At 36.9% G+C, this 15,393-nt stretch overlaps 2 protein-coding genes across 2 annotated transcripts; one reads left to right on the forward strand and one right to left on the reverse strand.

Annotated features, from left to right (window-relative positions):
* Positions 1 to 72: 72 nt before the first annotated feature.
* Positions 73 to 2,207, reverse strand: LOC143449721 (uncharacterized). Its single transcript, XM_076950031.1, has 6 exons — positions 1,815 to 2,207; positions 1,508 to 1,743; positions 1,253 to 1,422; positions 934 to 1,104; positions 538 to 710; positions 73 to 330 (listed from the first exon to the last, which is right to left on the reverse strand). Exons 1-6 carry the CDS (start codon positions 1,991 to 1,993, stop codon positions 312 to 314), a joined length of 948 nt encoding a protein of 315 aa, XP_076806146.1. The 5' UTR covers positions 1,994 to 2,207; the 3' UTR covers positions 73 to 311.
* Positions 2,208 to 3,623: 1,416 nt separating this feature from the next.
* LOC143449992 (EF-hand domain-containing family member C2-like) lies at positions 3,624 to 12,933 on the forward strand. Its single transcript, XM_076950366.1, has 17 exons — positions 3,624 to 3,783; positions 4,432 to 4,620; positions 5,616 to 5,741; positions 5,900 to 6,030; positions 6,213 to 6,330; positions 6,487 to 6,627; positions 6,890 to 7,000; positions 7,141 to 7,248; positions 7,357 to 7,495; positions 7,570 to 7,735; positions 7,873 to 8,015; positions 8,175 to 8,371; positions 8,543 to 8,676; positions 8,882 to 9,026; positions 11,680 to 11,819; positions 11,969 to 12,071; positions 12,518 to 12,933. Exons 1-17 carry the CDS (start codon positions 3,742 to 3,744, stop codon positions 12,611 to 12,613), a joined length of 2,229 nt encoding a protein of 742 aa, XP_076806481.1. The 5' UTR covers positions 3,624 to 3,741; the 3' UTR covers positions 12,614 to 12,933.
* Positions 12,934 to 15,393: the final 2,460 nt, after the last annotated feature.

Genomic DNA, 15,393 nt, shown 5'->3' on the forward strand with positions numbered 1-15,393 from the left:
GTCACATTATATAGGACAGCAGAGACACGTTATGTGCGTTATATTTATATGTTCAATCGCAATATTTTGGTTCATCAAAAACATAATTTGGATAATAGTTATCATAAAAAGAAACACTTTGCAAAATACTGAGCGATATATAATCAATTTTATTGTACAACAAAATGAATTGCAAATAGTTTAATCTAGCCTATACATAAAGGTTTTATATAGAGACGAATGAATCGAAAATACGACAAATAAAATATTGCTTAACAACTTCATTTTTTAAGAGTACGATATCCGTTTTGTGTCTTGTTAAATAGACTTGTTCATGGTTGAAATTGCAGCCTGGAACAGAAACATAAGATGGTCCCTAAAAACAGCATGCTCTAGGTTTGGATTTCTACCTAACTGCAATTGCTATAAATGTCTTTATTTGAAATACAGTAATGTCTTGGACGTGTAAACGTTTTTAATGTGTAGCCTGAACGTGGAAGGTTACCTCCTATACCTAGATTTACAATTAGGTTATAATAAAACATTTAACTTTCCCACCAATCCCAGAAAAATTCTTTTCCATTATTCCTCAATGGGCCCCAGTCATCTTCCGGAAATGCTTGGTCCATTTGCTTTTGTTTGATTTTTACCAGACCAATTTCCGTAAAAGAAATTGCACCAACAAGGTACAGGAATATAAAAACCAGGAGTGTCATTAAAAGAAGAATGACCTGATAAAAACGTGATAGGCTATAGGCTGGGTATCAGACTATCATTACATTGTACTTGCATGAGCGAAAGCATAAAATTTCCACATTTAAATGCTAACTGTGCCAGAAGTTAATTCAGATTGATTTTCGAAATAAGATGCAATTTATTGCATATTCATGAAATTGGTTATGTTTGAAATTTTTTTTGCAGAAAGCTTAAATGTACTAAAGTAGGCCTACTTACGATATTTCTTCCAACTTCAATTGCAATATGTCTAATGTCGTATTTATTGACGTAGGTGATCACCGTCAAAAATTTGTTGTTAACTGGCTTCATGGACAAGTGAGCAAAACAATTTTCCAATGCATTTTCAGTTATTTTTGACATGTATTGCGCTGTTCTTTCTTTTGTAGGCTGTATAAGTTATATCAAAATTTACTGTTACAAAAATATTCGAAACTATATACCAAGCCTATATATGAGATACACTATAAACTAAACTGCATCTGAAATGGATTTCATTAATATGTACCAGTACCACTAGCACGTGAAAACTACTCACTGATGATCTCGGATCATTAAACGTATAACATAAATGTGGTGTCTCAAAATATGGTTTACTCATTGGAACAACTGAAGAACCAGAATCTATTTTTTTCATACTATGACGTATGAAGTTTTCATATGGTGTCACGATTGCTTTCAAACATTGTCCATTACTGTCCCACCACCCTATAAATTCATACGTTATTTTTAAAAGCAATGTTAAACAGTACTAAATATGCAACGGCTAGGCAAATGGCCTTGAAAAGATTACCTGGATATTCCAAATGACTCTGGTTGGAAGACCTAAATGGAACATTTAGGCATTTGCAATGACGATATGTTGGTGCAATAATGCCTCGAACAAAGACGTGGCACCCGTTACAGTTGGTAGTAAATTTTGGATTCATTGATGGCATAGTATTTTCACTGTTGTATTCAACGTCTAACGCAGATAATACGCCCATATTCTCCAAAACTTTATACGCATACAGTCTTCTATTATCCTGGCTGAGGAAATGAGATTGACAAAATAAACGTTTTACTGTAAAATTTCTGATTTTGCGTTTTTTGGATAATACCTGTACAATGTAGTTTCGCCTTCTTCCCTTATTTTATAGACTCGGATCGGTGTTATATCTGCCAGTTTCATCCTTCTCGATGCAATCGCATAAATCAGAAAATCAACATCTCGTCCATCGCAGAAAGTGCGAGAAATTGAGTTTTGACAAAACCTTATGGATGATATTTTTGATTTCATGGTTTTTATCTTTTATTCAACTTATTTTCAGTTTTATGCAAAAGCCATCAGTGCTGCTTAAAAACTTTTCACTTAAACTCACAACCGAAGCATAACGAAAAAAATCGGTAAACAGCCACTTGCTATTCAAACCTGTACGCCTATCCAGGAACCTAAAGTAAAACTTTAACCTGTTGAAGAAAAGTCAATAAAGAGGTTTAAACCAAACAATTCAAACAAATTGCATCGTCGACGAGTAATGAAGAACAGCTAGTTATAGTTGTTACCGCGTTTGTTGTTACGCTAATTTGCCGTTTGAACTTTTTGCGGTTTAGTACTTTCAATTGAGCAGCGTGCGTTGTATCCTATTTATAAAAACTTTAGGCCAACGTTGAACTTTTTCCACAAATTTTAATTACACTTGAAAATCATCGGATGATAGCCTATCTCAGTCAAGACTACTCTCAGCGGTGTATTCCTAAAAAGAAGTGGAGATTCGCTGTCCAGCAGCTACGGTATTGTATCCAAATGCTTATTTCAAATGTATATAAAAATGATGATAACATGACATAAAGCAAGAAAAGTAAGGGAATGCAATCCTCCGTCAAAAAACTGGGTGGTTGGCGGCCCCCATCCATTACACCACTGACTACTCTGGCTCAATTAACTACTCTGTATCGCTTTTAAAACCCAATGCTTACGGCTTCATCACTTCATAATCCTTTTTATCAGCTCGCATGTTCCGAAATGCCGTAATGCAGATACATTGTGCCAACTAAACAGTGTTCTTACTAGGTTGTTTTGGTTGTAATTAGTTGCTGCTTGATCGATTGTTCGTTAGTCTGATTTCAATGATATGCGTGTTCGTTAACCACTGATAGACTAGTTAGGCATCAAAGTACATTAATAAAACTGACAAAGTTCTTGAATATAGTTATAGTAATGATTCACAGCGAAAGGGTTATTGCTTTCAGAGCACAAAATAGAGATGCATTCGGTATGACTGCCAGTGCTTGACTGAACAATTGAGAATTAGCGCGTTGAGCGCCATGATAACGATTGACATATCTTTTACTCCGGATTTGCGTTGTTTGAAGTTAACGCAAGATTTAGAACATATAATATAAAGAAAACAAAGAATTTTATACAACCTTAATACTCTTTGAACAAATGTTCAGTTTTGTCTGATTTCATTTTTATGGTGCCTTCCAATCCTTCCATGCGGCAAGTGAAGCCTTACTTTAAAAACATTTACTTAGCTTATATTTCATGTTTTGGGAACTGCTCCAAAAGCTGAGGCAGTAAAAACTACGAATGCTAACACAAACACTACATGTCATTATTTCCACATTCTTCTTCATAGCATCTCTGCAAAGCAAGTGCTTAAAGTGACGGACAAAAGCTAAAACAAGTTCGAAACATCTGAAGCTAAAAGTTGATAGAATTTTTATTTAAATATTAATTTTGAAATCATGTACGAAAACTTATTCTTCAAACTCAGGAAACATTTTCTTGATATTTGAAGAAAAACGTTATGTACCTTGACCTAACGTTTTTTTGGATTGATACATAATATGTCCATGTGGTTTAGAAAAGTATGAGCGTTTCACCTTTAATCGTTACTATAGTGATCGTATCAATGCGGACCTCAAGGATTGATGGTCTTGCATAGAGTATAGGGCCTATTGGACTTTTCGTTGTTCGTGTTTAATTGGCCTGTCTGTATTAATTAACTCAACGTAGTAGTTATTTAGTTAGTTATAAAGAGAATGGCGCTTCCATACTTACCAGGGAACTCCTTTAATAAAAACGTAAGTACGGTAGTGATACTTTAGTAAGATACCGGTAGGCTATTAAAACTTGGAGTAATTTAGGATTTTTGGCTCGGCTTGATCTATCAGTAATGGTTGTGGTTGTACCGTTCCTTGCATCAAAAATTGTCATTTTAAACCAGTAAAAGTGGCAATGCTACTACGTTCAGGGATTTTTTACGAGTTTTAGGTTTCTTTGTGGTATAAATCTCTGAAATACGATACGGTAACTTAAATCAGTTTTGTAGACCATATCAGATTGTTCATTTCATAAAAACTGGGTTGAACTTGGGGTTTGTTACTATTAGCTATTGTAATAAGTACTATTAAGTACTATTATTATTTATATATACTTTTAAGTATTGGCATTGGTATTACTAAAAATAGATGGTATGGGTTAAAAATATTCATTAGTTGCAGTACATTTGCTAGCCTAGAAATTTTATGTACATTTGGCCTCCCCAAAGTATACTGAAATCTGGCTGTTACCATAATGCAATTGTTCGTATACCAGTAGCCTAATCTTTTTTCTATGTCAAAACCGCCAGGCTCTTTAATTTGATCTTAAAAGAAACAGTAATAACATTAACAACACATCTTGCACAGATTAATCAAATAACTTACAATTTTCAACATTCTCACTTTCAGCTTGGAAAAGAGAAGTTCCACAAGTCGCATCATTTTGATTATCAAAATGATATCTCTATGCTTGTTGGTGCAACAAAGCCTGGCATTGGTGGAGAGCTTCTCTTGGGACAAAAGAGCAAGCCCAAACATAGCATCTTTCCTAAAGGAGAAGGTAGCAACGCACCAGCATGGGTTGCTTTCGACAGACAGGTAAAAGGTTGAATGTAGGAATTAAATTTGATCAAAATATATCTTCCATTTCTTTGGCGTTGGACTGTTAATGGTTTCTTCTTTATTGTTCTTATTCTATGGCTAGGGCAAGAGCCTGTGCAATAGGCAGGGCCTGCACAGGCAGTTGCTAAGGTAAGAGCTGTGCAAGAACCGAATTGTATTGATTAGGTTTCTTGCTGACGGAAGCAACTAATTGGCATTGTACATCATAGTTTTAAGGCAGAGTACATCAATATTTAAGACAATTTGAAGGCACTCTTAGAATGATTAAGCAGATATTTACTATGGATAAATTTCTTTAATTTCCATTTACAATAGTAGGCTTACCACAAATAATTATACACTCTAATAATACTGAGAAATATCACTTTCATACACGGTTTAAATCAATATATAAAGTTTTTGATGGATTACCAGTACTATTTTTCCATAACCTAGTAACTTAATCAAAATCCTCTGCAATGTTTATCATATAGAGTTGCTAGAAGACTTGTTTTAAAGTAATACATGATAACTAGTAAATTTCTGGATAACTTTTAAACAATATATTTAAACTATACTAATTTACAGTATTCATACACATTTTTGAAAATTTTACTACCAATAATATTCCCTCAAAATTCTATAAACTCTCAACTCCATTCCACGACAAAAAAGTTCTAAACGAACAATTTTTTCTCAAACTAAAACAAGAGCATATAATACTTTAATATAATATATTTAAAAGAACAACTGCAATGCCTCTGTTTGCCCGCTTTGTCCTCCTTACCCTACTGTTGAAGTTATTGAGTGTTGTTATAAGCATTGGGTACATGGTGGGACTTTGGAGAAACATGTGACTGTATGCCACCTATTGTTAAAAACTAAGTTTCTGTTCATTAAAAACTAAATGCATGGAAAATAGCACGTAATGTTTTTTATTTTAGAAATTTTCGTATTTGTAATTATTTTATTCTATTTTTTTTAAATAACAGGTTTTAAGCTTTCAAGCCTATTACCAAGAAGCTGTTCATGAAAAGCGAGAGGAGCAATACAGGATAAGAAGCTGCAAAGTTTACTTCTATCTCGAAGATGATTCAATTCAAGTTATTGAACCACAGGTATCACTTATCCTGGAGAAATACTAAAACAAAAATTACTTAGAGTGCTCTGAAAGAAATGTACTCAATTAGTAATGCTCTATCATTAAGTAAAGAACAACTTGACAACAGCAACACTGAAAAACTAACCATATGATATTAAATGCTAATTGTGCTAGTTGAAAAATTCTGGAATTCCACAAGGAACGTTGATAAGACGTCACAGGATTCCTCTTCCTGCCCCTCATGATGATGAATTTTACACCATTGAACACTTTAATGTTGGAAATGAGCTTGTTCTTTATGGAAAGTAAGTCTCTGCTGGCATTGGACTGATCTAATTATGATATTATCATACTATCAGTCCAAGGAACTGTCACATTTAGATTAAACTACATGATGAAGACCATGTTATAAGATGTTCTTCTATCTTTTTTATCTGTTTTCATTTTTAAAAAGAAGATGTTTCACCTTTGAAATTGTTTAATTTAGGAAATTTAAACTAACCAATTGCGATGAGTTTACAAAGAACTTCCTGTGTAAACTTGGAGTACGAGTAAACACACCACAAGAGTCTCCAAATGATCCATACTCTTCCATGAGAAAAGAGGTATGCTACAAACTAATACTGCGTACCGGTACGATGAACAAATTTTCTCATAATAACTCTATTACGTTTTGACAATCCTATGATAGTTACGATTAAAACCAAAGTAAGTCATGAGTTGTATGTCTTAAACTTCTTAAGACATATGCTCTGCTTTAGATGGAAGAAAGTATGCAAGCGCTGAGGCCATATGAACGAACTGACACTCTGAAACAATTTCTCGACCATGATCGTCATGTTCTTCGGTTTGAATGTTATTGGGATGATGCAGATTCCATGTTTGGTGACACAAGAGAAATGGTAAGTCACGCATTGGCGTACGCAAAAATTTTCATTTGGAGGTTTTCGCGAGGTTTCAGTTCGGCTAGTTACGGCACCTTTTAGACGTAATGTATTAACACATGGTTTGAACCTCAAAACCTTTCCTATGCTTACGTACACCAATAGGTAAGGACATCAACATGTTTCTATCTTTTCTCATAATGTAACTGTCACACAAATAGTAATACAGTTTTGTATTCGAAATGGCTGTAGAGTTACTCTTTATGTTCTAATTTTTCAGGTGTTGCACTATTTCCTGGCTGACGATACCATTGAAATACGTGAGGTTATTCCTCCAAATTCGGGCCGAGACGCAGTTCCCGTGTTCTTGAAGAGATCAAGATTGCCTAAGGTTCACTGAACAAGGCGCATTCCACTTTTACTGTATTATAACACAGTCCCTATCTCCATAGATTAACTGGGATCTAGCTAGAAAGGGTCGGTTCAAGCGTTGATTTTGCTAAAATTAAAGAGAAACAATTTGCTTTGCAGAATGCTCCACTACCATTGAGGCAGCCAGGCGAAAAGACGGACAGAACCGTTCTTAATGTCTTTGGTCCAATGGGTCACGGCGGACGGTATATTCTCGACAGTTTAAAGGTAGGCTCTGAAGTTCCGAATCGATTAAAAGCAAACTGCAAATGGCCAGAAAACTAAACATAGTTAGCATACGCCACTCACTCGGCTACTGCTGTGTCTTTCATTCAGACCGGTGCCGTCTATGAAGATTTCTACACGAGTGCTGATCTTGTTCTCGGAGCCGTTCTGAACGTATGGGGCCGAAAGCTTATCTTATGCAACTGCGATGACTTCACCAAGGAATACTACAAGACAAAATTTGGCATTGGTAAGCAGGGTCAACGCCACCCAAATGCACGCTGCTGCAAAAACTTTCCACGTCATAAATCATTTGTTTTAAAGATAACTTTGACGCGATCAAGTACAAGGGTGACCAGGGCATGAAGATGCCGCGTCCCATACCTCCCTATAACGGATTCGGATCCGAGGAGGACTCTCTGTGCTCCTGTATGGGTCTCATTCCAAAACCGCCTCAGAGAGACTTCATTAAGTTTATGGAAAAAGATAGGTATGGTGACGTTAGTTTTAATGTAATGCCCGTAAAGCTTATCCACTCTAGCACAATTGTTTTCCAATAGAGTCTTGATTTCAAATTCATCCCTTTTGAAAAAGAACTTACTCCTCACAAGAAATTTAATTTTGCAGACATGGCCTTGAAAGTAACGTGTTGAGATTCGTTACATTTATGGCGACTGACAATCCAATCGACAAAGACCGAAAGTTTATTGTCTCTTACTTCCTATCTGACGACACAATTGCGGTATTCGAACCTCCACAGAGAAACTCTGGTAAAATTTTTGCGCTGGAGTTTGGCTTCAAAGTCTTAACCGATCATTATCGCTATAAGAGTTATTATTTTCGTGATTGGGTAAAGACGTTCGGCCATTGTGTATTGGTAAGGTCCCGTTTTTGAGGTATCCATATAATCTTCGCTTAAATCCATTCAGGTATTATCGGTGGTAAATTTTTGGAACGTGGGCGGGTTAAGAAACCGGGTCAGGACACCTTCAAGAGCCAGATGTCGGAATACTTTACCTCGGAAGATTTCTATGTTGGGGCAAAGATCGTCATCAATAACTTTGATTTCGTCATTTCTGACGCTGATGAATACGCCTTCCGGTACATGGAAGAACACGCAGACGAGGTATTCTTTAATATTATTTAGTTCTCGACAAATTGTTTGGTTGAATTTGAGTCGCGTGTTTTAGGTTTGCTCAACCACGTAATTAGATACTATCAGATAAAGCATAAGTATTTACTCTAAAAATGTAGATTTTAGTAATGTGAAGTATTAAAGCCTGTGTTAAATAATCAGTTTCCGTCGGCCAATATGAGCCTGATTGCGGAGAAGCTGAAGAAGGCGACCAAGGACAAGAGCAAGGACATCAAGGAATTCTTTGTTCTTAACGATCCCAGCGCCAGTGGCACAATCAGATACGAAAGTCTCAGGTAAAAGGAATTGATAGCAAGGCAGTTAGTTGCTGTAACGTGTCGGTTGTTAACAGAATGGGCTGATATTTTTGTTATTATATGATTTTGGTACATACTCAGCTGTGGTAGAAAGTAGTTGGATTGTGTCGTTACTGGCAATATAGGCTAGCTGATGTTTTAATGTCCAGCTAAGTAAGCAAACTAATTATGTGATTTCCTACAGGAATCTTTTGGCTCAGTTGGGCGGTTTCTCGGAGCACGAAATAATGACTATCGGACGGAATTACGCCCACAAGTTGGCGGAAGAAGTGGACATGACCTTGGTGTTGGCTGTGGCCCAGGAAAAATTAAAGAAAAAAAATTTCGAGGTTTGTCATATTGCGGCACCTTTAGGACTTTTGACACGATCCTGGCTTATAGGTTCTATGCATCTTATTGTTATTCAAAAACTGCAGTTGCACGCCTGATAGAGCAAGCACATCCGAGTAAAGCATATAAAGTTTCTCCTAACCATTTTCGCTTCACTTTTTTATAAGCTAAGGTCACCTGTGGATTATATGGTCTACACAAAATTTCAGGTTTGGGTTTTGACAACTCACTTTAGCTAATTTTGGGGCGCTGAATCCGAAAATGAACTCAGATTTTTTCTATCACATCACGTTTTTGAGATATGAAATATCCCTAATTTTTGAAAAAAATCAATTTTTGCCCCCCCTCTGTTGTCAAAACAAGGAATTCTGATGCAATAAACACTGTTTTACCTGCAATAATCTAGCTTTAATTAGCAAACAAGCATTCTATATTATATTCACACAAATTTGCGTTGTCTTTATTAAAATTTCATGTTTTGGAATAAAAAATAGGCATACAAAAGAGCAACCATAATAACATCAAACGCTACATTATGCTGACGAACCTGTCGATAGGACAGTGACAAGGTATTATCTGAATTATAGCCTACAGCTCACACAATATGCACATAGACAACGGAGTGCAGAAATTCTGAAGACACACACAGAAATAGCAAAGTGCCAAAATAAAGATTGACTCAAAGGGACTTGGGCAGGGCGAGTTCAGAAACAGTCAACAAAAGAGCTTTCATAAAATATGAACTCTTCACTTATAAGCTTAAAAATGCTCTTTTGAGGGACTTTCTTTTATGAGCAGCATCTGGAATTTCTCTTTTCAAACTCCAGCAATAGTCGGCCATCATATGACAATCCCACCGACCTTGATAACGTTCCTCCATAATTTTAATATCCTGGTGGAAACGTTCACCCTGTTCTTCACTAACTTTCCCAAGGTTTTCTGGAAACTCATCCGCATGGCTCTTCAAGTAGTGAACTTTGATGCTCATCCTGCATCCCAAATCTTCAAAACTAAGCAGTAGCTCCCTTAAGAGATCTTTATAATTTTCTGCTTTTCTGTTTCCCAAAAAATTTCTCACAACAGCACCGAAAGCATTCCAAGCTCTAGCCTCGAATGGCAACATTGATTTTACAAATTTTTCATCCTTTAACAATTGCCTGATTTGTGGTCCATTGAAAATCCCAGCTCTTTTTTTCTCTTCACTGAGACCAGGAAAAGCATAACATATATACTTAAAACACTCTCCTTCATGATCCAGAGCTTTTACATATTGTTTCATGAGACCAAGTTTGATGTGAAGAGGAGGCAAGAGGATCTTTTTGATATCAACTAACTGATCACGTATGATATTTTTGTCTCCAGGTGTCAAGGTAAGCCTTGGAGGCCACTCTTCTTTCTTCCAGTGCTGATCCTTGGCCCTGCTGTCCCAGTAGCATAGGAAACATGGGTATTTGGTGTAGCCACTTTGTTGCCCCAGCAAAAAGTTCACCATTTTTAAATCTACACAGATGAGCCAACTATGCTCATGGTACTTGAACTTTTCAAGAACGGTTTTGATGTTCTGATACTCTTCTTTCATTGTCACCGAATGTCCTATAGGAATAGAACCGTACACGTTACCATTGTGAAGTAGAACACACTTCAAACTTCGTTTGGAGCTATCAATGAAAAGTCTCCATTCGTCTGCATCATACTGTGGTAATCCCATTTCTAGAAGAAGCCTTTCTATATTGTTGCAATAAACGAAATCATTGTGGGAAGCAAAATATGGAAGCAGTTCTTCTTCTCGTTTGCGAAAAAATGTCACGCTTGTACCAGCTTTGAGAAGTTTCCTTTCCTGTAGCCTTGATGCCAAAAACTCCGCCGATTGCTTAGGCAAATACAAATCTCTCACTAAATCATTTAATTCCATCTGATTAAACTGGGAAGGCTTGTCTGACAGATCCTCGGGTGCTGGTTGAAAAATTTCACTTTCTCCTTCACTAAACGATGCTTCTGAAGAAGAAATAGCCTCTTCGTGTAGTTCTGGAAGTGATATAAATACTGGCAGTGGCTTTTCATCACTGTGAGGAACTGGCCGCAATGCCGAATCCAGATTTGGATATTTCAAACGATGTTTACTCTTTTTGTTATACCCTTTCACACTAACAAGACAAAAATAACAATCGTCAACATGATTTCGTTGCTCTCGCCAAATCATGGGTATTCCAAATTTCATTTGTGAACCTTTTCCTTGCGACCAACTTCTCAGACATTCAACGCAGGTCTTGCACGCTTTATGAGGAGCCCAGCTTTTGTCCTGGTCCCCTAACTTGACTTTAAAGTAAGCAAGATATGCCCTTTTTACAAACGTGGTAATATTGCATTGTTGAGACTTCAACATGAAGCATCCACAAATGTAACAAAATATATCCGGATCATTACAACATTTTACTGTACATTTACTGGACATTTTACTGTAAAAAGGGTAAAATTGGTCAATTTCATAAAATAATGACACCGATAGAAAGAAAACTTGATGTGATAGAGAAAATCTGAGTTCATTTTCGGATTCAGCGCCCCAAAATTAGCTACAATCAGTTGTCAAAACCCAAACCTGAAAAAAAAAGTTGAAATTTGTAGACCAGTGTTATTTATTGATTACATTTGTAGGACTTTACACGGCTCCAGGAAGCGTTCGTTTTTGCTGATGTCGGCAAGACGGGAACCTTACCAGCTAAAGAACTTCGCACGATATGCAGAGCGTTTAAGCTCCCCCTAGCGGAAGATATTCTTCAGGTTTTCATGAGCAAGTAAGTGACGTCAGCAATGGCGTAAATTGTTAAGTCTTTTCGGCGTAATTTGCGTCAGCTTATGTTTACATGACATTTAACTTCAACGTCTTGCGCAGATAACGTTATTTAGTCCGCACTTCTACATATTTACCTGTCTTCTGTTCCAGGCTTTCCGTGAAAGACGCGGTTGATTACAAGAACTTTGTTTCCAAACTGAACTGGAGAGAAAACCCCGTCGAAGCGGTTCAATATCAGCAGCTCCCAGTCAGGGTAAAACTTCTTAAATATAATCTATCGAGTTTCGATTATGTCCGCTAGCTAGCCAGTAAAAATCCATCTGTTGACCGATGTTGAATACACTTGACTTTTGTTAGAAACTTTGGGTTGCAATGTTTATGGTAACTTTATTTTTGTAGTTTTTTAAGTTTCAGCAAAATGATATTGGTGAAAGTTTCTTACAGAATGTTTAATTCATCTTAGTTCGCCTTAAACGCCTGATATTTTTATTTTCAATATGAGAATGGCAAAAATGTTCTTTAAAAAATCCTGTAATTTTATGACAGAATGTTCAATTACCTAAGGAAGGAAAGTTCCTTATAAAAAATATATAATGGCTTTTTCAAAGGTATAAAAATATTTCTGCAATTGTGTTGGTTCCATACCTGTAATCGAGTACATTTTCTACTAGGTTTGCTAATACGACCTGTTGTTTTTAGTTCGACGCAGCTTGGATGAATGGGGAAATTTCCAAGTCTGCCGCCGTAGACAGCGTCGCATATCACGCACTGGTTGAGGATGTCTTTGGCAAATAATATCCCGATTGTGGTAATATTTTAATACATTTCACGTGATGGGAACACGGACCTATCTATATTTTTTACTTACTTTTTACTCTGCTGAACGTACTTATTGTTGGTGTGTGTTCTTATAAACCTATTTTGCATATATAACTACGTAGACCGAATTTGCAAACATTTTTGCAAAATAAATAAATCAAAGGCGGAAGTTGTACTTCTAATTTAAGAGCAGTTCGCCTGAACGTTGCTATACAGTCGTTCATTGTATACGTCAGACATGTATTGTTGTACATTTACTGTGATGTGTATTATGAAATGCAAATTGTACCGTACAAGTTTCAACTTTTTTCTGGACTGGTGGTCCGGTTTCCGGTTACCGTAGCAACCAACGTCACCGTTTGACAAACCTACTTCATCAGGTTATTGAATATCTTAAACTAACGATAGTGGCTGCTGATGGCAGTTCTGTGAGGCGCAATTGCAACTGGCGACCAGCCCGCGGCCACAGGCGGCTATTCCTGCTAGTATCTCGGTCAAAAATGAAGTATTCGAGCCAAAGAGCACGGTGTGGGAACAAGATGGTATTTCGATTAACCGAAGGCTATTAATAGGGAGTTGTTTTGATGGAATTTTGTAAACCTTTTGCCCTTTACCCTGCGGCTTGCTTTTATTGGAAAGGTTTTGTTCGTTTTTAAACCAGAAACAAACTTTTATTTAAATAAAGTACGACAGCGCTGCCAAACACAGGTTTTTTCAGTTTCCGATTTCGGTTTATCAACCATCGCCAAACTTTCATGACTTGATAACTTTCATGATTTCTTGAGAAGTTGACTTAATCAGTGAGTATAATAGTAGCCCATACCTGGGACTCCCAATCAAAATAGCAGCAACTTTATGGCAGGAACGTGAATGGCCGACTTCCCGCATATTGACGTCAATTTTACCGCAACACTTGTCGAACAAAACAACTCATCTAAGCTGTGTTGGTGATTGCGACAAACAATTCAACCGATTTTAACTTCATTGAAACGAATACGGCCGATAAAACTCCAGTTTTGGCTCGGTCAAAGTTCACGCTTTTGTTACGGAGTTCAACCAAGCTTGGCAATGTCGTAGAAAACAGGATTTAAGGTTTTCTATGAACGATGCCTGCCACACGCAATCGGGTTTGGCAGGATTCCAAACCACTCACAAAAAATTTTCCGCTTCAAAATACCTTCCTGGCCGCTTAAATACCGCCCGTTAGATGCAAGCGTAAATGCATAGGCAACTAAAGTTTTGGGGTCCAGGTTCTTGGATCTACCTATTGTTGTATAATATTACATGTTTCATTCAGTATGTATATTAGTAGACGTGCAAGTGATATTAGTGGTTTGCGGTCGGGCCAAACGGTTTTAATGGATTGGCGTATTTTTAGCATATGTAGCGATTGACGCAAAGAAAGATGATATAATTCTTTAGGCTGTGTTTCTTATCAACTACAAAATCAGTTTGGTGCAAGTGTAGTCGTAACTTCGATAATATTGGTGGCAAATGATGAAACGGGTCTGCCAAATTATAGGCCAGGGTAAGGGTCAAGAATTGGTGAAGCTGCCCCCATTGACTTTCGATTGTGTTGTAAATGTTAAGAGTTTTATGCCGGCTGACCTTGTTGTTAACAATTTACAATAATTTTAAGTATAGGCATACACTCTTATTATAAAAAATAATAGTGCAACGCCAATTTGTAAATAGATACTTCAATACGTTTGTGTTGTCGATTTTACTTTCGAAATGAAATTAACTTAAAAGTTTCAAGGCATTTCAAGGATCTTGGTAGACGAGCTCCCCTAGGTTTGAAGCCATATAAGACCGCGTCTTCCAATGACAACACGATTTTAAATTTGAGATTTGCCGAACGCAACAAGCAAACTGAGTTTGATAGTTAGTAAAAGAAAATACCAGATGAAGAAAAAACTTAACCTCTAAAAGAGCTTTCTGTCATTGTTGTTTTTTGCATTCGTAATTTTGCCTAAGTCGGAACCAGGAGAGACAATTTTAATATTTGGCTCGAAAACGAAAAGGAAACGTCCAAACGGCGGCTGATAAATATCAGCTTCTTCTCGGAAATCATACCCGTGCCTAAAGGACGTGATCCATCTGTTGGCCTGTTTACAATAAACATCATATTTTTTCCTAATGCCAATACTTAAATGCTCTCAAAGCATCTACGGCGTCCACTGTCGAACCAATATATTGGACTAGTTGCTTTGACGTCACAGCGAAACGTTCGCAATGCCAATAAGTCTCGTCTACTACGAACGCTTTGGAACACAGCCAAGTACCTCAACATCACGTATTTATAAAAGTTCGAGCTTCGGTTTTGCTCAAAAAGCACATCGAGCGTTTGGTCGTAGTGTGTGAAGCCGCTTGCAGTATTAACATAAGCTTATAATATCTCCAGGCATTGCTATTTTATGCGATACAGTATATTTTAATGGTGTTAAAGACAGTAAGGAGTTAAGGTGCTGTAATAATCCACCAATAAGACTTTACGATAAAGATGTTTGTTAAAAGTCAGATGTTAATGCAGAATATTATTTAGAATTAAGCGTTTTGTGACGAGGTTCATAGTGTGTAACCTTTTTTAGCGTTGGCAATATGAAGTTCATAAACATGACATCAACTCCTGTTCAAATGGAAGACGCGACTGGTTTGAGGTGGTTAAAACCGGTTTTCTTGGCACTGGTACAAATCGCTTTAAAGTGTGTGGTTGGCAAAGAGCGGCAGTGTGCTTATATGCTCCTGTCTTAGTC

This window comes from Clavelina lepadiformis, chromosome 3 (assembly GCF_947623445.1).
Source record: "Clavelina lepadiformis chromosome 3, kaClaLepa1.1, whole genome shotgun sequence".
Taxonomy (NCBI): Eukaryota; Metazoa; Chordata; class Ascidiacea; order Aplousobranchia; family Clavelinidae; genus Clavelina; species Clavelina lepadiformis.